General features: G+C 36.9%; 1 protein-coding gene across 2 annotated transcripts in view; it reads right to left on the bottom strand.

Annotated features, from left to right (window-relative positions):
- Positions 1-23477, bottom strand: part of IQUB (IQ motif and ubiquitin domain containing) — a 208667-nt gene that overhangs the window by 164211 nt on the left and 20979 nt on the right. For both annotated transcript variants that reach the window (XM_079149847.1, XM_079149846.1), the window contains exons 2-7: positions 19939-20342; positions 10355-10489; positions 6733-6894; positions 6473-6645; positions 6109-6264; positions 404-614 (exon numbers count right to left, since the gene is read on the bottom strand). In XM_079149847.1, coding sequence (XP_079005973.1) covers positions 404-614; positions 6109-6264; positions 6473-6645; positions 6733-6894; positions 10355-10489; positions 19939-20338 — 1237 coding nt within the window. In that variant the 5' untranslated portion in view covers positions 20339-20342. The remainder of the gene's footprint in view (positions 1-403; positions 615-6108; positions 6265-6472; positions 6646-6732; positions 6895-10354; positions 10490-19938; positions 20343-23477) is intronic.

Raw genomic sequence — 23477 nt, 5'->3', positions numbered from 1 at the left:
ATTAAAAAGGTATTGTTGAGCACCTTCTCTAAAGAGCACAGTCAGGGGATGCTGGATTGAGGGATTTAAACACCTCAACTCTGAGTTCACAAACTGCCCAAAGCATCAGACAGTGCTTTCCCTCTCTCAGGTGAACGAGGATCACATGACACAATATACCTAAACTGCATAATTCACACAACAATATGCACATTTATTTTTGACATACAAGTGTTTTCAATGTTGTTTCAGGTTTAATTTCTGTGCCAAATGCAAGATAGTATTCATCTCTCTAACTTCAGCTCAGATTCCCAAGACTTCTCCCCAAAATAATAGTCTTTCTTTTGTCTTCAGCAAAACTATTTTTCCTGTTAATGAAAAGTTTGTTAGTTAATATTTTATTCAAAACCTGTGTCAAACTTACGGTCTAGAGCATTATAAAGAAGCTCAAAGTCTTCGTCTGTTTTAGGATTATGCCTCCGGTCATAGTCCTTTCGCATCCATTCTTCTTTTTCTTTAATTTTCCTTAGTTCCTCCTGTGCTTCCCACTCCAACCTCAACCGTTTCTGTCTTTTTAGTTTCTCTACAAAGACTTTAGCATGCCATTGCCTGTAGCGAGTCTGTATTACTATCACCTATATTTAAATTAAAAGGAAATAAAGTATATACCATCAACTTTTTGATCAGACAATAAGGGCAACAATTATTTCAATATCAATTCAACAGTAAAACAGTGCTGAGTCTGATTTTAGCTGTGTCAGATGTTCTTACATATATGGACATAGAAGCCACAGATAATACATGTCTCTGCTATTCATCTTGAAATCTAGCAAAAACACCTTCATAGAAGGCTGTTAGTACAATGCTGAGTAGCATTGAATCTCCTCTCTGCTACTTAGTAGTAGTTTGATTTGGGGCAAGTTGCTTGCTCTTTCAGTACTTTAGGACTCTTATCTGTGAAACAGTGATAACAGTACACACAGAAAGTGCTTAGCTTGCCAGGCATGGTGGAGTATGCCTGTAATCCCAAAGACTTGGGAGGCTGAGGCAGGAGGATTGCAAATTCAAAGCCAGGTTCAGCAACTTAGTGAGGCTCTGCCTCAAAAAAAAAAAAAAAAAAAGATCTTTTTTTTTTTTTTTTTTTAAGAGCTGTGGATGTGGCCTAGTGGTTATGTGCTCCTGGGTTCAATCCTGTTATTAAAAAAAAAGAAAGTGCTTAAGGGTTTAGCTCAAGTCCAGTACATTACATCACAAGTCCCTGGCACATTACATCACACGTCCTCAATCTATACAATTTTTAGGAGTTTTGGTTATTTCTAGCTCATCTTAATTGCCATAAGCTAAGGCACATATTTAAAACAAAACTATTTCCTAAACACATACAGGTATATGTGGAAACCAGTAAGGGTTAGATAAAAGAGACATAAATAAGAATTAAAATTCAAATAAAATGTGGGGAGTTTGCAGCAAGATTGAGGACAAAACATATGCTGGCACATACTTTTCCCACTTCCTATTGTCTGATAAGTACAGCAAAGTGTGTAAAGCAGAAATCAATAATCACTGGATCATACCGAATGGGTAGCCCAATGGAATAGAAACTTTGAAGAATCCCCTCAGGGAAAGAGACAGATGGAACATAATGAAGAAGGAATCTGTAACCTAGTCATGCACTGGAGAGGCAAGCCGGAAGACACAGAAGCGGCCTAGAATTGCTTCACGCCCCAAACTGGCAGATGCTCTGAGCCAAAGGGCAGCCAACCAGGTACCAGTTGAAAAATGCAAATGGAACAGGCTCCCGTAAAACAATTTAGGTAAACAGCAACAGAAATATTTGTCCCTAGGCAAGATCGGTTAGTGTCCCCAAACACTGGTGAGACGAGGACATATAGGAATGCCCTATCTGGAAAAATAGCTCTGTCCCAGAATCAAGCCTTATACTATAAACCCACTGGGATCAGAAAGTGGTGACACGCTATTAGCACATTGCCTATTAACAAATTAGGTCCCAAGTTTCCAATTCTGTGAATATTTCAGTGAAATTAACAAAGGTGAATTTTAAAATAGGTTAGAAATCATAACCTAGAGCTTATATTTTATTATATTAATTAATATTATACATTATGAGTACTATAATTATATTATTATTATCTAACTATATAATATATTATATACTATATTTAAGTTTTTATAGATATTCCACATTCGGGATGATAGGACAAAATGAGTTAAAAATCTCAAATCTTCTATGAGTACATACCCAAGACTAGCCAAGCATTTGAAAAGAGCCAACAAAATAAAAGGCCTCTCACCCAACAGAACAATTTATTCTTGCTTGAAACAGAATTAGTAGAAGAGTAGTTCTCAAAGAGTAGTGGCTAGACCAGCAGTACGGGCATTGTCTAGAAAATTGCCAGCAAGCAACCCACCTTCCCACACTGCCCCCAGACCCTTGCCCAGAGGATTGGATCACAGCATCCTGTATATTCACAACCCCAGGGGATGTGGAAGCTGAAGTTTTAAAACCACTTTATTAAAGTACAATAAAACAGAAAACAAGACTAGAGGTAGTTAACACTTTCAGTGTAAAAGTCTATCAAAATAAAACAATCAAGCTTAAAAACAAAACCCAAAAAAGGACTGTGGAAAAATCTTTTATTTTTGAAATTTAAAAAAAGAATCAATAAAACTTGTGTCAGTTTGGTTGCCATTAAACTTTTAAAAACTTACTAAAGACACCAAAGCAAGATTTGTTTAAATAACAGGAATTTTCTCATATGGCCATCCAGAAACTGGCGAGCAGTTTAGGGCTGGTAGAAGCCTGTGCTGCAATTAACATATGGCTTTCTACTTGTATGTTTCACTCAGCTGATCCACTGATCATCTTCCAGCCAGGAAAAAGTGGGAAAGGAACAAAGCACTTTACAAGCAATTCCTGGAAATGCTTCACATCACTGCCCTGCACACCCGTTGGCTAGACCTTAGTTACATGGTCCCCCTGATTTTCAAGGGAGTTAGGAAATGTCATCTCAACTGGATAGTCATGTGCTCAGTTAAAGAATACTGGCAGAGAACTGGAGGTTTGTTATAATCTGATCTGCGGAATGTGTAGAGACTGAGAAGGAATTAATAAGCAGAAACTTAGGTGAGAAAATCTTTTAGAATACAGAAGGAAAGGTCACAAAAGTTAGAAAGATGAAGAAAAAATCAGAAACATGAAAGATAAATCCAGTCATTCCAAGACATGTCTGATATGAGTTCCAGACAGAATGAAGAAATTTGATTACAGAAATTACTCAAAATAAAATAAAAGAACATTTCCCAAAGCAAGACATGAACTCTCAGAAAGGGTCCATTACCAAGTTTCAAAGGCAGCATGATAATACTACAAAATACCAAGGATAAAGTGAAAATTCTAAAAGCTCATAGAAAGAGGAAACAAAGAAGTGAGAATCAGATCAATATCTGATTGCCAAATACAGTTTTAAAGTTACAAAGGAAAAAAATTCTGAAAATAAACTTGAATCTAACCTTCTATACCCACTTAAACTCAAATCCACATATGAGGTTCATTCAGTGAGGACTTAAGACGATTCACTTCCTATGCATAATCTCTGAAGAAATTACTAGAGAATGTGTCCCAGCAAGAATAATAAATCAAGCAGGAAAATTAAAGCAGGGAACAAAAACTTTAAAAAATCTATGAAGATAAGTATATTTTACTCAAAAAACAAATATATGTACCAAACAAAATATGTAAAATAACAATCTAGAATTATAATTATATAGTAAATTATCTTTCATTGTGATTCAAAATCATCACTGGATAGGAGGAATAGGGGAGGAAGGAAAAAGAAAGGAAGAAAAGAAATGCATATTAAGGTTCCTGTTCAGAGAAGATATACCACACATTTGGCATTAAAAAAAAAAAAAAAAGGTGTTAAAATGTTTTATGAGTAACTAGTAGAAAATGCATATAAACTTATAAACTACCTAGTCTAAATTATGAAAAAACAAAAGCATGAAAAAGCTTAATCAAGCCAACAAAAAGAAGGAAAGGTTAATGAAAGAATAAACAAGAATGATTCATAAATTAACAAGATGAGAAGGCAGAAATTAATACAAATATATCAGTCACACATAATATAATCTTGCCTAAAACAAGAACTTTTAAGCATTGAACTCTAGAACCTATTTAAAAATTAAAATGAACATGTCCTAAGTGGAAAGGAATCAATAAGAATAAAAGAACTTTAATTAAATGGAAATTGACCCCCTCATACAGCCTTTTAACTGCTCCCTGAGTTTATGGCTCACTCCTCACTTTGACCTCCCACAAAATCTCCAACCCATCTTCCAAGATCCTCTGGGGCCGACGTGTGTGGGTCTTGATGCCCTCCCTCTTGGCAGGCATTTAGATTTTCACTAAGCCAAGTTACACATCTCCATTTGCTTTACAACTTCTAAAGTCAGCTGACATTTACCCTTCTCTTTTCTCATCTATTCTTTGCCTTATATATTTATAATTTTTTCCCTTTAATATCATTTTATTGGCATTTGGAAAGTGGCAGGGAGAGGGCTACTTCTCTACCTAATATCCCATGTCCTCTATTTCCTCCTACTAAGAAAATCTCAGCTTTCTTGCGGAATAATATACTACTTAGCAAACGCATTTACCATCCACTCCTTTGGGAGGGACATCACATGATGTGGCTCAGGCCAATGAGATGGAAGCAGATGTCACTGGGTAAGGCTTTCAGGAGGAGGAAACATGGAACATACTCCCTGACTTCCCTCTTGTCCTACAAAGAATGTAGACGTGATGATAAGTGTCGACAATTTTGTCACCATACAGTAAAATGCTAAGCATGGTGAGATTTTAATGGAGTGGGAAGATACAAGGAGTGCAGGTTCCTTATGATTCAGTGAAGTCACCATCGAAACTCAGTACAATAATGAAGTAAAAATTAGTTTGGACTGAGAAACTAAAAAACACATCACTGTAATAAGTGACACTGATCATGACAGCCACAAAGCTATCAGGAAACAATATTTCTCTCAAGGATGCTCTGCAGCTATAAAATGTCATAGCAATTCCTTTCTTTGAGTAACTATTTTCTTACTCACTGACAAAGTTTGTGCTCTAAAATCATAAACTCTAAGAAACTTTATTGCTTGAAATTAGATCAGTAAGAACAAAGCATCTTATTGTTATCTAAAAAGATCTGAATCACTTTGATAGGGAGAAGCAGCCTTGATTTTCAACAAGGGTACTGAACTTAGAGAACCTTAGAGATAACATTCTCCAACTCTTAACTTCATCCCCAAGAGAACAGGACCTTGGTCCACCTTGCGATCCAGACCTTGATGTTGACCCACTTACACACAGCCTTACTGCACAATCAAGAGACTACTTTGCTTAAATTCTACCTACACTTCACTTTTCCCCTAAATCTCATAATTCCATCTTTTCTCTTGCTGGGTAAATATTAATTTAGATTAAAAACAAAAACTCATCAGGCTGGAATAACTGGGACTGATAAAGCCAAGTGCAAAGCTAGCCCCGTGGTGACGCTGGTGTGCTGTCTTCCTCAGGATGACGACTCCACAGACTTGACTTTTGTGAATTCCAGGTTTCTCTCTCAAAATAACTCTAGGAGGTAGATACAACTATTATATGCTCTCTATAAAAGATCAAATAGGTTGAAAGTAAAAAGGTGAAAAAAAGATGAATTGTATAAGTGATAAGAGTTGGAGTGGCTAACTCTTGTTAGTGAACACTCATGTTGTACTGAGTTTCAAATGGTCTGGCAAGCTCCCTACACGGTTCTACTACGACAAAGGAAGGGACAAAGGAAGGGTTAAGGCCGAGGGACAGAAATGCTGAGAAAGATAATAATGACCAAAGGCACTGGAGATTCCCTAAGGACAAGGGAAGTATTAGGAACATTTAGGGTTCTGGTTGCTTGTATGGAGGGAAATTGGAGATATGGTCTGTATTTACTATCAATGAAACATGACCCATACTCATGTGGATTTTTAGGCTAGTGTAGCATAGGAAAACACACAGCAAACGATTGACTTTATATATTTAATTTGTAGTATTTGTTCACAATGGAATTATCTTACCGCCTTCAATCTTCGGGCATGGTATTCTGCAGCTGAAAAATATTCCCCTGGTTCTAACAGTTTATCAGTCATATTTGATACGTACACACCAATTTTAGACATTTGTGTGGATGTTGTATTTGCAGTTTGTTGGAGCTTTTTTCTCTGAGAAACTGTCTAAAGTAAAAACATAAAACATTTAAGTAAGTATTCACTATATTCACACAAGAGAGAGAATATTTTTTCTACATATTCCAGTAAATTTTGCTTTCAGTATCTTAATTGTCACATAATTAATGAGAAGAATTTGAGACAGTCATATAGTATATAACAATTGTTGACCCTATAGTTTCAGAAACCTAAATGGAAAATTAAAAAACATTACCTGGGTGTCCCTAGAAAATGCAGTGACTTTTGCGGGGATCTTTTTAGGTACAGTTTGGGTTCCAGCATTGTGATATTCTGTTCCTGTTATTTTATGCCTAAATCCACCAAGAAATGGCTTGTGAAAATCAGACTTTATAATCTCAACAGCCACCACCTGGTATTGATTAATGCCTAAGGGGATAAAAATCAAGACTGAATGGAAGTTCAGTTAGAAAGGGAAACTAACATGGTTTATCTGAAAGACATCAAATAACTCACCAGTGTGTACGGTGACAGTTATGATTTGAGAGACATCGCTTAATCCCTCTATCCTTTTGATTGGATATAGATCTGGATTCGTAGATGAGAGTTCCAGTTGTACAATTTCCTGTGGCTTAATTCCATGTTGTATAAGAGTCTCATTATTTTTAAGAATTATTCCTAAAATGAAAAATTTTAGAAGTTTTATGACAAAAAATGACTATTTTTATTGTTTTATTATGAAATAAATTATATATAAATTATGTATAGATAGTATATAACATGATATTTTGATATATGTACACATTGTGAAACGGCTAAATCAACATAACATAACTATTACCTACATACTTATATTTTTTGTGTGTGGTGAGAACACTTAAAGTTTATTCTCTTAGAAATTTTCATGTATACAGTGTACTGTTATCAACTATATAGTCACCATGACGTACAGCAGTCTCTGGAAATGGTTAATTATATGTACTCATTTTAAGGTGATGGCAAATATCCCAAGTGGTTGTAGAAACACTATCACTTAATTACTAAGTATAGTATGAATGTTTTCCACCTCTTGCGGTAGTGATAGTACAGAAAATACCATAAGAGTGACTATAGTTCATAATAACCTACGATATGTTTTATGAATAACTAGAAGAGAGGAATTTGAGGCCTTTGAATTACAAAGTAATGATAAAGAAATGAAAACAGTCATTATCCTGATTTGATCAATACACAATGTACACATCGAAGTAGCACACTGTATCTCATAAAATATATATAATTGTTACATATTAACCAAAACAATTTTAATCTTTAAGTAAAAATAAATGTCACCTGTTTTGATCATACATTGTATACATGTATCAAATTATCATACTGTACCCCATAAATACATATAATTAAAATAACAGTAAAAAATAAAAATCAAACTTCACAATAGGAAGAGTTAGCAGCATGCTTGTACTGAAATAAAACTACAACTCTCAATTCTTCAAATATATAAACATAATAACCATGAAACTCTATGGACATTTAAAAATAAAAGCATTTTATAGCAAGAGCAGAACAATATACTGAACACTGACTGTGAAAACTCACAATATATTATATGTAAATACTACACATATCCATTCCAGGGGAAGCATGATTATTTTAAGACCCATTTCACCCTCTGGTGTGGCTAAATATAGACTCAGAATTCCATATAAGCTCTTCCTTTCTCTCCTTCCATAGTCAGAAACTCACATATATTAATGCCAAAATGGAGATTAGACTCACTTTTGCACTGGAAAAAGTGAACATTGCTTTATTTTTCCTGTGGTGGTGGTACTACTTCATCTTCTCCCCTCTCCCTGCTCCACCCTGCCACTGTGTATTTAAAAAATTAACTGATCACATTTTTGTGTTTCAAGACATATGAAAATGCAACAATGTTATGTCACTGGCTGCCGTTTTGCATCATGGAATCTGTATTGATGGAATCTACTAATCTTCAAATGTATGGTCTTCCTCAATTACAATTTTGATTTTGAACATAACGAAAGCCATACTCATAAATATATCAGACAGCACAACCTATTTCAGCTATATTCGAGCAAGCACACCCAAAGATCAGTGAGTTTCAATTTCATATTCCACATTCTTAATTTTAAAAATTAACATGAATGTCATAGGGGCTTTGTGATAGGTTGAATAATAGCCCCAAAATTTGTTCACATCATTATATTACCTTTATAGCAAAAGCAACTTTGCAGATTTGATTAAGGATTTTAAGATGCAGAGACCATCCTGGTCTATCTTGTTGGGCCCTAAATGTAATTGTGTGTACCCTTATTATAGGAAGGATGAAAAAGATTTATTAACAGAGGAAAAGACAAGACAGTATGACAGAAGCAAAGAGAGAGCTGAATATACTACTCTGTGGCTATGAAGATGCAGGAAGAGGCCAATGAACCAATGAATGCAAGGAATGCAACTCTAGAAGCCGGAAAGGCAAGAAGGTAGATTCTCCCCTAGAGCTTCCAGAGGAAGAAAGGGCAACTGACACCTCGACTTTATCCCAATGAAACTGATTTAAGATTTCTGGCCCCCAGAAATGTAAGAGAAATATATGTGCTGCTTTAAGCCACTAAGTCTGTGATTAGTTCTACATAGACGTAGAAAACTAATCCAGGTTCCCAGAGTTCTCTTTTTTCCTCTTTTGTTTCCGTTGAGGGTGTAGTCCCACCAAATTTGAGCTCCAGTTCCAGTCCACACCATCTATCTTAGAGAATGGCTGGCATCAAATCTAGCTGTTCCATAATTGTGACTGCCATACACCTTTTACCCAAAGGTAGTATCTGGTACTTATAAAGAAGAAAGGTCATGGCATGCAGAGGACAGGAATCCTTAAGTACTGCTGGCCATCTCCCACAGTCACAAAGTGCTCTCTTTTCTGATTTTCAACTTTACCTTTGAGTTAATGTCCAGTAATTTCCAATTCCCTCTTCGGAGGCACCTCCAGTTTCAGTTCAGACTCTGCTACTTATCAGTCATGTGATTTTACGAAGTTCCCTGAGTTTCAGTTTCCCTCTCTCAGAGAAAGAGTTAATAATAATGCTACCTACATCAAGGGGTTGCTGTGTGGATTGAATGATAATGTAGGCAAAACATTCTGTAGAAGTACTAACACACAGTAAGGGTTCAAAACATTAATCATTGTGCTCATTATTATAATTACTAATAATTATTTTAATTTTAGCCTTGTTTCCCTACTCAGGCTTTAATGTGCTATTCGCACAAATCTTACTTTTGGAGTATATTCACTGTAAATTAATTTTTTAAAAATTATTTTGAAATTGAATTGTTTTTCTCTGCAAACGTTGTGTAGCATCTTTATAAGTCAATACAAAGCTTTTAAAACTAAAATATTAGAATTTGTTCGAACACAGTCTATAAAAATGTTTTTTAGCTATGTTAGTCTGGTTGTCTATCACAATTACAAAGACTATATCTAATCATGATCAATCATGATTCAAGACTAATAAAACTTCAGTGGGGCTTCTCAATATCATCCACAAAATATAAACAAACCAGGCATCATAGGAATGGACCTTAACATATAAAATATTCAGAAACCATTTTCGGTCTTGCATTCTCCTTCATCTTCTTATTTCTTCAATCTCAGCTCCTCCCATTCCACGTAAAATCTGCTTCAGCCACTCAAAATGTCTTATCACTTCCAAAAAGCCCCAGGTTTTCCTCACCTCTTTGAGATTTGGCACAAATATTATCACCTTTATAAATTGAAACATTCTATAATTTCCCAGGTTCCTTTTGTGCATATTTCCAATAAAGCTTTTTGTGCATATTTCCAATAAAGTATTTGCATATGATATGGTAACTACTGCATGCAATTCTCCCTTACTGGTCTGTAAGCAATTTAAGAATAAGAATCTTGTTTCATGTTACTCTATACCGTATGCTATTAGTAAACTATCTAGAATAAAATGTCTTCAATAAAAAGATATTAAATGAATCAATGCATAACCACAAGATAATGCTAAAATAGTAAATACTGAGACATTTTGTTTAAAACATCAAAGGTCTTGATTGTTTACATGTTAAAACTGGAGAATTCTGGATAAGTTTATGAGCTTACCTGCATACCTTATCTGCAGTACAAAAGGTGGGATTTTTAATAAGTGTGAAAAGTGATCCTTGAAGTATTTAAAAATGGTGTCAACTTTGAAAGGCATTATAATTTCCTGGCCCACAGGAATAAGTACAACTTTTACTGAAGATAAAAAGAGAAAAGCAATAAGCATCGTCAAATACAGTAAGGGTCAGCAACCTACACTCTACAAAGAGACACAGAATTATGGGCCAAATGTTGATTGTGGGGCATTCAGGTTATTTCTGCTATACTTTCCCACCACACCCCGATCATATCTAAAGAGAAGTGACCAACATTGAGCTGCAACCCTAGGCTTTGAAAATTAATCCACAATCTCAAAATTTTTCACAAATGTTCACTACCTGTATTATGACATACGTATAGAAAGCAGTTCTGAAAATCAAGCATTTTTGATTAATGAGCATAAGAAAGGGAGACCTTGAAATAGACAAGTTGTCTCAGAACTTGGAAATGCATTTTAATCCCCCACTATAACTACTTTTGACAAAAGTTAACATTGTATGGCTCACACTCCATCCTAAAAAATAGGAAAACGAGATGCTTATGTGTTGAGCCAGGCATGGTAGCACATGCCTGCAATCCCAGTGGCTCTGGAAGCTGAGGAAGGAGGATTGCAAGTTCAATGTCAGCCTCCACAATTTAGTGAGGCCCTCAGCAACTCAGCAACACCTTGTCTTTAAATAAAATATAAAAAAGGGCTGGAGATGTTGCACAGTGGTTAAACACCCTTGGGTTCAACCCCAGGTACCAAAAATAATAATATTAATAATAATAATAATAATAATAATAATAATAATAAAAGATGCTATGTGTTAAAAATAAAAACTGATATTACAGAATGACCATCTATTCACAAATTATATGGAATAAGTATAGTATAAATTCTTTTACCTTTATAGACTTTAAATTTTTGTTTTAGTCAGCTATTTCACCACTGGACTAAAAACCAAACCAGAACAATTGTAGAGGAGGAAGAGTTTATTTGAGGGCTCGCAGTTTCAGAGGTCTTAGTTTATAGAAGGTCGACTCCATTCCTCAGACCTCAAGGTGTGGCAGAACATCATGGTTAAAGAGTGTGGCAGAGGGAAGAAGCTCATATAATGATCAGAAAGCAGATATATCCTCTTGCCAGATATAAATATATATACCCCAAAGTAACGCCCCCAATTCCCACTTCCTCAGCCACACCCTACCACTTCAGTTACCACTCAGTTAATTCACTGATTGGGTTGACTCTTACCACTCAATCATTTCTCCTCAAACCTTCTTGCATTGTCTCACACATGAGCTTTTGGAGGACACCTCACATCCAAACCATAATTTTATTTTTTAATTTTTTTTTTAGTTTAATATTTTTTTCATTTTAATTAAAAATCATAAATTTACATAGGGCAATGTTGTTTCATTCATTTTGTTATTTTTTTCCCTTCCCCCTTCCCCTCCCACCCCTCTTTTCCCTCTATACATTCCTTTCTTCCTCATTCTTACCACCCTCCTTATCCCTAACCCTAAACCTAACCCTAACCCTAACACTAACCCCTCCTACCCCACCCTGTACATCCTCATCCGCTTATCAGCGAGATCATTCGTCCTTTAGTTTTTTGAGATTGGCTTATCTCACTTAGCATGATATCCTCCAAATTCATCCATTTGCCTGCGAATGCCATAATTTTGTCATTCCTCATGGCAGAGTAATATTCCATTGTATATATATGCCACAGTTTCTTTATCCATTCATCAACTGAAGGGCATCTGGGTTGGTTCCACAATCTGGCTATAGTGAATTGAGCAGCTATGAACATTGATGTGGCTGTATCTCTGTAGTATGCTGATTTTAAGTCCTTTGGGTATAGGCCAAGGAGTGGGATAGCTGGATCAAATGGTGATTCTATTCCAAGCTTTCTGAGGAATCTCCATACTGCTTTCCAGAGTGGCTGCACTAGTTTGCAACCCCACAGGCAATGTATGAGTGTACCTTTTTCCCCACATCCTCGCCAACAACTATTGTTGCTTATGTTCTTGATAATTGCCATTCTAATTGGGGTGAGAAGAAATCTTAGGGTAGTTTTGATTTGCATTTCTCTTATTACTAGAGATGTTGAACATTTTTTCATATATCTGTTGATTGCTTGTACATCTTCTTCTGTGAAGTGTCTGTTCATTTCCTTAGCCCATTTGTTGATTGGATTATTTGTATTCTTGGTTTAGAGTTTTTTGAGTTCTTTATAGATTCGGGGGGATATTAGCGCTCTATCTGAAGTATGATTGGCAAAGATATTCTCCCACTCTGTAGGCTCTCTCTTCACATTACTGATTGTTTCCTTTTTGAGAGAAAGCTTTTTAGTTTGAATCTATCCCAGTTGTTGATTCTTGCTTTTATTTCTTGGGCGATGGGAGTCCTGTTAAGGAAGTCTGCTCCTAAGCCAATAAGTTGAAGGTTTGGACCTACTTTTTCTTCTATAAGATGCAGAGTCTCTGGTCTGATTCCGAGGTCCTTGATCCATTGTGAGTTGAGTTTTGTGCAGGGTGAGAGATAGGGGTTTAATTTCATTCTGTTGCATATGGATTTCCAGTTTTCCCAGCACCATTTGTTGAAGAGGCTATCTTTTCTCCATTGCATATTTTTGGCACCTTTGTCTAGTATGAGAAAATTGTATTTATTTGTGTTTGTGTCCATGTCCTCTATTCTGTACCATTGATCTACCTGTCTATTTTGGTACCAATACCATGCCGTTTTTGTTACTATTGCTTTGTAATAGAGTTGAAGATCTGGTATTACGATACCCCCTGCTTCGCTCTTTCTACTGAGGATTGCTTTAGCTATTCTGGGTTTCTTATTCTTCCCGATGAATTTCATAATTGCTTGTTCTATTTCTGTAAGGTACATCATTGGGATTTTAATTGGAATTGCATTGAATCTATATAGCACTTTTGGTAGTATGGCCATTTTGACAATATTAATTCTTCCTACCCATTAACATGGGAGATCTTTCCATCTTCTAAGGTTTTCTTTAATTTCTTTCTTTAGTGTTCTGTAGTTCTCATTGTAGAGGTCTTTCACCTCTTTTGTGAGATTGATTCCCAAGTATGTTATTTTTTTTTGATGCTATTGTGAATGGGGTAGTTTTCCTAATTTCTCTTTCTGACGATTCATCACTTAGGTATAAAAATGCACTGGATTTATGAGCATTGATCTTGTAACCTGCTACTTTATTGAATTCACTTATGAGTTCTAAAAGTTTTCTGGTGGAATTTCCAGATTCCTCTAAATATATAATCATGTCATCAGGGAACAGGGATAGTTTGAGTTCCTCTTTTCCAATTCGTATCCCTTTAATTTCTGTGGTTTGTCTAATTGCTCTGGCTAGAGTCTCAAGAACAATGTTGAATAGAAGTGGTGAAAGAGGGCATCCCTGCTGTGTTCCAGTTTTTAGGGGGAATGCTTTCAGTTTTTCACCATTTAGAATGATATTGGCCATGGGCTTAGCATCGATGGCCTTCACAATGTTAAGGAATGATCCCACTACCCCAATTTTTTCTAGTGTTTTGAGCATGAAAGGATGCTGTATTTTATCGAATGCTTTTTCTGCATCTATTGAAATAATCATGTGATTCTTAACTTTTAGTCTGTTGATATGGTGAATGACATTTATTGATTTCCGGATGTTGAACCAACCTTGCATCCCTGGGATAAAACCCACTTGATCGTGGTGCACTATCTTTTTATTATATTTTTGTATGCGATTTGCTAAAATTTTGTTGAGAGTTTTTGCGTTGATGTTCATTAAGGATGTTGGTCTGAAATTTTCTTTCCTGGATGTATCTCTGTCTGGTTTAGGTATCAGGGTGATATTGGCTTCATAGAATGAGTTTGGGAGGGTTCCCTCCTCTTCTGTTTTATGGAATACTTTGAGAAGTATTGGAATGAGCTCTTCTTTAAAGGTTTTGTAGAACTCGGCTGAGAACCCATCTGGTCCTGGACTTTTCTTTGTTGGTAGGCTTTTGATGACCTCTTCGATTTCATTGCTTGAAATTGATTTATTTAAGTTGTGTATGTCTTCCTCGTTCAGTTTAGGTAATTCATATGTCTCTAGAAACTTGTTGATGTCTTCAAGGTTTTCTGTTTTGTTGGAGTATAGATTTTCAAAATAGCTTCTAATTATGTTTTGTATTTCACTCGTGTCTGTTGTGATATTTCCTTGTTTATTCCGAATTTTAGTAATTTGAGTTTTCTCCCTTTTTCTCTTTGTTAGCGTGGCTAAGGGTTTATCAATTTTGTTTATTTTTTCAAAGAACCAACTATTTATTTTGTTAATTTTTCCGATTGTTTCTTTTGTTTCAATTTCATTGATTTCGGCTCTGATTTTAACTATTTCCTGTCTTCTACTACTTTTGGTGTTGGTCTGCTCTTCTTTTTCTAGGGCTTTGAGCTGTAGTGTTAAGTCGTTTATTTGTTGATTTCTACTTCTTTTGTTGAATGCGCCCCATGAAATAAATCTTCCTCTAAATACTGCTTTCATAGTGTCCCAGAGATTTTGATATGATGTTTCTTTGTTCTCGTTTACTTCTAAGAATTTTTTAATTTCCCTCCTGATGTCTTCTGTTATCCATTCATTGTATAATAGTGTATTATTTAATCTCCAGGTATTGGAGAAGTTTCTGTTTTTTATTCTGTCATTTATTTCTAATTTCAGTCCATTATGATCTGATAGAGTACAAGGTAGTATCTCTATCTTCTTGTATTTGCTAACAGTAGCTTTGTGGCATAATATATGGTCTACTTTAGAGAAGGATCCCTGTGCTGCTGACAAGAAAGTGTATTCGTTCTTTGTTGGATGGTATATTCTATGTAAGTCAGTTAAGTCTAAATTGTTGATTGTATTATTGAGATCTATGGTTTCTTTATTCAATTTTTGTTTGGACGATCTATCCAGCGGTGAGAGAGGTGTGTTAAAATCACCTAGTATTATTGTGTTGTGGTCTATTTGATTTCTGGAATTGAGAAGGATTTGTTTGACGTACATGGATGAGCCAATGTTTGGGGCATAGATATTTAGGATTGTTATGTCTTGCTGATTTATGCTTTCCTTAAGCAGTATGTAATGTCCTTCTTTATCCCTTCTGACTAGTTTTGGCCTAAAGTCCACATTATCTGAAATGAGGAATGATACTCCAGGTTTTTTGCTGTGTCCGTGTGCATGGTATGTTTTTTCCCATCCTTTCACCTTTAGTCTATGGGTACCTCTTTCTATGAAATGGGTCTCTTACAGGGAGCATATTGTTGGATTTTTCTTTTTAATCCAATCTGCCAGTCTATGTCTTTTGATTGATGAGTTCAGGCCATTAACATTCACAGTTATTATTGTGATATGATTTGTATTCCAAGTCATTGGACTCATTTTTGTTTTTTGACATGATTTGGTTTCTCCTTTATTTTGCTATTCCTTTAGGCTAGTTCCTCCCGTTGCTGATTTACATCGTTGTTTTTTATCTCTTCCTCATGGAATATTTTGCTGAGAATGTTCTGTAATGCCGGCTTTCTTTTAGTAAATTCCTTTAGCTTTTGTTTATCGTGGAAGGATTTTATCTCATCGTCAAATCTGAAAGTAAGTTTTGCTGGGTATAAAATTCTTGGTTGGCATCCATTTTCTTTCAGGGCTTGGTAAATGTTGTTCCAGGCCCTTCTAGCTTTTAGGGTCTGGACTGAAAAATCTGCTAATATTCTTATTGGTTTCCCCCTGAATGTAATCTGATTCTTTTCTCTCGCGGCCTTTAAAATTCTGTCTTTATTTTGAATGTTAGGTATTTTCATAATAATGTGCCTTGGTGTGGGTCTGTTGTAATTTTGCATATTTGGAGTCCTATAAGCCTCCTGTACTTGGTTTTCCATTTCATTCTTCAGATTTGGGAAATTTTCTGATATTATTTCATTGAATAGATTGTTCATTCCTTTGGTTTGTTTCTCTAAGCCTTCCTCAATTCCAATTATTCTTAAATTTGGCCTCTTCATGATATCCCATAATTATTATAGATTCTGTTCATGATTTCTTACCATCTTCTCTGTTTGGTCAACCTTGTTTTCAAGATTAAATATTTTGTCTTCAATATCTGAGGTTCTGTCTTCCAGGTGATCTATCCTATTGTTTATTCTTTCTATGGCATTTTTAACTTGGTTTATTGTTTCCTTCATTTCAAGGATTTCCGTTTGTTTTTTTTTCAGTATCTCTAACTCTTTATTGAAATGCTCTTTTGCTTCCGTTATTTGCTCTTTCAACTGTTGATTAATGCGTTCATTTAATGCCTGCATTTTTTCTTTCATCTCCTCGTTTGCTTCCCTGATTGTTTTAATTATGTACATTCTGAACTCCCTTTCGGACATTTCTTCTGCTGTGCTGTCATTGGGTTTTATTGATATAGTATCTAGGTTTGTTTCGGACATTTTCTTCCCTTGTTTTCTCATATTGGTCAGATGTTAATGGGACTCTGTGATATTGTAGATTTCCTCTATTGGCTTATATTGACCCTGTAGATTTCCAGTGTATCACCTTCCAGCCTTCAGTAGCCAGAAGTCTTGGATTAATTTGATAATGCAGTGCTTCCGAAGAACGCTGCCCCTACCCTGCTACTGGTTCCAGGGAGAGAGACCTGGAGAGGTCTCTTGTTGCACAGCCCTGGTTCCAGAGGCTGGTTGTAGGTCGGAGGTCTCCACTGGCTTGGGGACTTGTGGCTGGCTCTGTGTAGACAGGCTCTCACTGGCCGATTTGCCCCGAGAAGCTAGCCTAGAGAGGCGCTTCCTGCCTGAGGGGGGCTGGGCTACTTGGGGAAGTCCCTGGCGCCCTGTGCTGGTCACTGAAGCAACCTGTGAGTGGGCTGGAGCTGGCAGCGGGGCGGGCCGGAGCTGGCCGGGGCGGGCCGGAGCTGGCCGCACTGCTTCTGTGCAGAAGGGCTCTCACTGGGGGGCCTGTTCCGAGAGGCTGGAGGATCTGTCCCTGTGGGCGGAGCCCACTGCCAGACTGCACAGAGCTGCCTGGGGGAGACGCTATCTGCCCTGTCCTACTCTAATAAGCCACTTGAATCTGGGCCTGCCGCCCAGCTGAGCTTCGCTGGGTGGGGGAGACTCACCCGTGGTTCTATCTTAGTCTGAGTCTCTCAATGCCTCCCCTTCTTGAATCCTGAATTCTGGGGCGACTGGAGATGCAGTCACCCTCTAGTCCGCCATCTTGGATTGCCCCGTGGAAAAAGCCTGCAGCTGGAGGGGGACAATGCTGCCTGGAGAGGTCTCTGGCTGCCCAGCCCTGGTCCCAGAAGCTGCTTGCGTGTCAAATATCTCCGCTGGCTTGGGGACTTGTGGCTGGCTCTGCGTTGAGAGGCTCTCACTGGGCGGTCTGCCCCAGGAAGCTAGCCTAGAGAGGCGCTTCCCACCAGACGGGCCGGAGCTGGCAGCGGGGCAGGCCGGAGCTGGCCGCGCTGCTTCTGTGCAGAAGGGCTCTCACTGGGGGGCCTGTTCCGAGAGGCTGGAGGATCTGTCCCTGTGGGCGGAGCCCACTGCCAGAGTGCACAGAGCTGCCTGGAGGAGACGCTATCTGCCCTGTCCTACTCTAATAAGCCACTTGAATCTGGGCCTGCCGCCCAGCTGAGCTTCACTGGGTGGGGGAGACTCACCCCGTGGTTCTATTTTAGTCCGAGACTCTCAATGCCTCCCCTTCTTGAATCCTGGGTTCTGGGGCAACTGGAGATGCAGTCACCCTCTAGTCCGCCATCTTGGATCGCCCCGTGGAAAAAGCCTGCAGCTGGAGGGGGACAATGCTGCCTGGAGAGGTCTCTGGCTGCCCAGCCCTGGTCCCAGAAGCTGCTTGCGTGTCAAATATCTCCGCTGGCTTGGGGACTTGTGGCTGGCTCTGCCTTGAGAGGCTCTCACTGGGCGGTCTGCCCCGGGAAGCTAGCCTAGAGAGGCGCTTCCCACCGGAGGGGGCTGGGCTGCTTGGGGGAGTCCCTGGCGCCCTGTGCTGGTCTCTGAAGCAACCTCCAAACCATAACTTTTAATAGAGAGGATGCAATAAGTAATCATAGTATAGGTCAAAAAGCTTGTATATTTCTAGATGATAGACATGACAGTTTTCAAAAAGTTGAGACATTTATCAACATTCCCATGAGAAAAAAATCTAACTAGGCAATAGTCATATTAAGGTTCTTTAAACTTATTAAAATTGTTCTCACAGTTCTCTACAAATGCAACACTTTCAGATGTTAAACAGAAATTATTAGTAGGCTATTTTGTTTCTTGGAGGTGAAAAGCTATGATTAATGTTTTTTAAATTTTTCATAGCAGTGGTTTCTTAAGCTTTGGAATGGGGAGATATGTTGAGGGATTTGTGAAGCTTGGTAAGTACAGCATCAAAACAACTTTTTATTTAAATAAAAATCACCATGTTTTTAAGTTACAATATCAGGGAATTATAGAAATACCAAAAATGGAATTCAAATTTACATTGAATAATGAAATTAAGAGATACTCAGTTCAGTTGCATATAATTAATTAGCTTTCTCTCCTTCCTCCTTTCCATTCTTTATTTGTCTGAACCTACCACACAAAGTTAAACAACCCACTATAGTCAAAAGCTACATTTTACCAGCCAAAGTAAGCTGCTGTTATTATCATTGTTAAATGACAACCCACGTTCTCCATCCTATGAGTGGAAATTCTCAAAACCCATGGACCAGGAGGAACAGTGCAGTCAGTTAATGGTTTTCTGTGTAACTATGTTACTGCTGCCCCCCTTCTCTGTTATTAATAATATTATAATGAACACTGCTTTAGGGCTTTAAAATTGACCTAAAATGAGAAAAGGATTTTTCCTAAACTAAATATATGGTTAACTCTAAGCAGACTATAAAAATATGTAAAAGCAACATGATTCAAGGAATGAACAATGAATATGAAACTAGGGAATCTGGTTTCTAGCTACGTAAAATAATTCCATATTGGCAGGCAAAAGAATTGTAATTGTACTCAATAATTTTTCAGACATTTCTCACCATCCCTAAACATTTTAAACTTATTTATTTGAATAAATAAATAAATATGGATTTAAAATTTGGTGATGCTCATTTACTGAGGAAGAGTAGATATTGCTAAATAGAAAAGTTTGCACAAAGTCAGTGCTATGTTGCATTCATGTAATCCCAGCAACTCGGGCAGTTGAGGGAGGAGGATCACATCAAGGCCAGGTTCAGCTACTTAGCAAGGCCCTAAGCAACTTAGGAAGACCCTGTCTCGAAATAAAAAATAAAATGGGAAGGGGATGTAGCTCAGTGAAAAGCATTTCTGGGTTCCATCCTCAGAACCAAAAAAGGAAAAAAAGGAAAGCTTTCACACATAGTGAATAGTTTAAGTGGTATAACTATGGAAGTTTGGTGGACATGGGAAAGGGAAAATAGTAGCAAATATAAAATAGATCTTCAAATGAAAATAAACAAAAAATAAAAAAGGAAAAGCAACTATTCTTTGAAATGCAGAAATGAAATATTCTGTCTTCTCTTCGAAATACCTGTTGCTGAAGATTCTCTCACTGACGTTTGCAAAGACTCCTTTATAGCCTTTATTTTATTCAGAAATGCCAGAGTATCCTCATTTGAACTCTGTTCGGTTAACTGCACATGGGGCTGCTGTGTATCATATCCTAGAAAATGCAAGGATTTTTTGGAAGGCACAACGCCTTCCAGGAGTTTTCCTTCCTGTTTCAATTCGAGGCTTAAAATGCTGATGTCACTGTGCTCCTCAGGTGACTCATTGCCCTCACTGAGTTCTAGTTCAAATTCGTGCTCTTCACTTAGATCTGACTCTGAAAGTTGTTCTGAAGGAACTGGCGCATTGACAGTGTCAGCAGGCTCCTCATAGTCTTCTGCCTCAGCTGTATTCTCAATATTAAACTGTTCCTCTTCAGACATTTTCCTAAATCAAGAAAAATTAACACATTTACTACATATGTAAGAGTTTCTCCCCCTAATATCAAACTCATTGCTGATATAGGGTGATGTTCATAATGTACTAAAATGGTGTTCATTATTTTTTAAAAATGTTGATTATTTCCTTAATGCCAGATATGAGATTTAAAATCCTTGGTGAATTTTTATTTAAAAAACACAACAGAGGCCGGCCAGCAACTAGGCCCAGCACCCACGTGCACATCTTCAGCGTCCATCCTGGTCCAGCACCCACGGTCTCCTCCCCAGCACAGCGCATTTTCTAGCGCCCATGCTGTAGCCGACCATTTACAAACATGGGGGGTCACCTCTGCCCACTATCATGGACTATTCCGGCCTGGGAGGCCACCATCCCTAGTCAGGCAACTCCATTCTTGGGACATTGCATTATCAAGTACCTCTCAGTTGTCTAGGAGGTTTGAACAGTACAGTATTTTTTATTAGTAGTATTATTATGATTATTCCTATTATACCTACAATTATTCCAACTTTTCTTTTCTTTTATTAATATTTTTCTCATTCTATTTTCCTCCTATCTGTTTCCTTGGAGATTCTTTCTCCCTTTTCTCATGCTAACAACCAATTTCTTTTAAATCCACTTTCACTATTCCTATGACACAGTACCTCTACAGACTCACATCTGATTAACATTACATCCTACACCCATCCCCATCCTCTTTGTCCACCATTAGAAATTGTGGTCATTATTGCAAAACTATTGTTGATGCTGTAGATAATAATGGAACTCATCGTCTCTATTAAGACAATACTGTTAATATTTGAATAGAAACTATTTGGGTTAAGAATGCATATTGTCTGTATTCTGTGCTGCTAATAATGATCTCCCACTTGAAGGTAAGCTATTGGAAACCTGCAGGGTCACTATAAGTCTACAGGAGGGAAACTGCAATACCTCAGATTTGCACTGCTAGAGGGGAAGATACACAAACAACATGAAAATACAAGGGAAGAAAGTGTCCTAAACAAACCTAGATGCTATATCAATAGAATCCAATGACAGCATGGTAGAAAAAAATGTCAGAAAGGAAGTTTAGAATGTACATAATTAAAATAATCCAAGAAACAAAGAATGAGATGAGAACAAATGCAGGCAATGAATGATGGCACAAATAAACAGTTAAAAGAGCAAATGCAGGAAGCAAAAGATCATTTCAATAAAGAGATAGAGATTCTGAAAACAAAAACAAAAACAGAAATCCTTGAAATGAAGGGAACAATAAACCAAATTAAAAACTCAATAGAAAACATCACTAACAGACTAGATCACTTGTAAGACAGAACCTCAAACAATGAAGACAAAATATTTAATCTTGAAAACAAAGTGGACCAAAAAGAAATGATGGTAAGAAATCATGATCAGGACCTCCAAGAATTATGGGATTTCATGAAAAGATCAAATTTAAGAATTATTGGGATTGAGGAAGGCACAGACATACAAACTAAAGGAATGAATAATCTATTCAATGAAATAATATCAGAAAATTTCCCAAATCTGAAGAACGAAATGGAAAATCAAATTCAGGAGGCTTACAGGACACTAAATGTACAAAATTACAACAGATTAACATCATGGCATATTATAATGAAAATGCCTAACAAACAAAATAAAGATAGAATTTTAAAGGTTGCAAGAGAAAAGCATCAGAAATACAAAACATAATTAGAAGCTACTTTGAAAATCTCTACTCCAAAAATTGGAAATCTCAAAGACATCAGCAAATATTTAGAGACATATAATCCTCCCAAACTGATTCAGGAAGACATACACAATTTATACAAATCAATTTCAAGCAATGAAATAGAAGAAGAAGAAGACATCAAAAGCCTACCCACCAAGAAAAGCCCAGGACCAGATGGAGTCTCAGTTGAGTTCTACAAGACCTTTAAAGAAGAACTAATTCCAGTACTCCTCAAAGTATTCTATTTAATAGAAAAGGAGGTAACCTTCCAAACTAATTCTATGAAGCTAGTATCACCCTGATAACAAAACTAGATAAAGACACATCAAAGAAAGAAAACTTCAGACCAATATCTCAGATGAACATCAATGCAAAAATTCTTAACAAAATTTTAGCAAATCGCATACAAAAACATATTAAAAAGATAGTGCACCATGATCAAGTGGGTTTCATCCCAGGGATGCAAGATTGGTTCAACATCCAATAATCAATAAATGTAATTCACCACATCAACAGACTTAAAGTTAAGAATCATATGATTATTTCAATAGATGCAGAAAAGCATTTGATAAAATACAGCACCCCTTCATGATCAAAACACTAGAAAAAATAGAAATAGTAGGAACATACCTCAACATTGTAAAGTCTATCTATGCTAAGCCCATGGCCAACATCCTTCTAAATGGAGAAAAACTCAAAGCATCCCCCCTGGAACAAGATTGGGATGCCCTCTTTTACCACTTCTATTCAACATCACCCTTGAAACTCTAGGCAGAGCAATTAGACAGACCAAAGAAATTAAAGGGATATGAATAGGAAAAGAAGAACTCAAACTATCCCTATTTGCCAATGACATGATTCTGTATTTAAAGGAGTCAAAAAATTACACCAGAAAATTTCAAGAACTCATGAATAAATTTGGTAAAGTAGCAGGATATAAAATCAACATTCATAAATCTAATGCATTTTTATTCATAAGTGATGAATTCTCTGAAAGAGAAATTAGGAAAACTACCCCATTCACAATAGTATCAAAAAAAAAAATAAATAAAGTACTTGGGAATCAATCTAACAATAGAGGTGAAAGACCTCTACAATGAGAACTACAGAATACTAAAGAAAGAAATTAAAGAAAACCTTAGAGAATGGAAAGATCTTCCATGTTCTTGGATAGGTAAAACTAATATTGTCAAAATGGCCATACTACCAAAAGTGCTATTCAGATTCAAAGCAATTCCAATTAAAATCCCAATGACATACCTTACAGAAATAGAGCAAGCAATCATGAAATTCATCTGGAAGAATAAGAAACCCAGAATAGCTAAAGCAATCCTTAGCAGGAAGAGTGAAGCAGGGGGTATCACAATACCAGACCTTCAACTATACTACAAAGCAATAGTAAC

This window comes from Sciurus vulgaris (assembly GCF_902686455.1).
Source record: "Sciurus vulgaris genome assembly, chromosome: 8".
In the NCBI taxonomy this organism is placed as follows: Eukaryota; Metazoa; Chordata; class Mammalia; order Rodentia; family Sciuridae; genus Sciurus; species Sciurus vulgaris.
The sequence above is the reverse complement of the archived record's forward strand: the minus strand, read 5'-3'. Positions and strand labels throughout refer to the sequence as shown.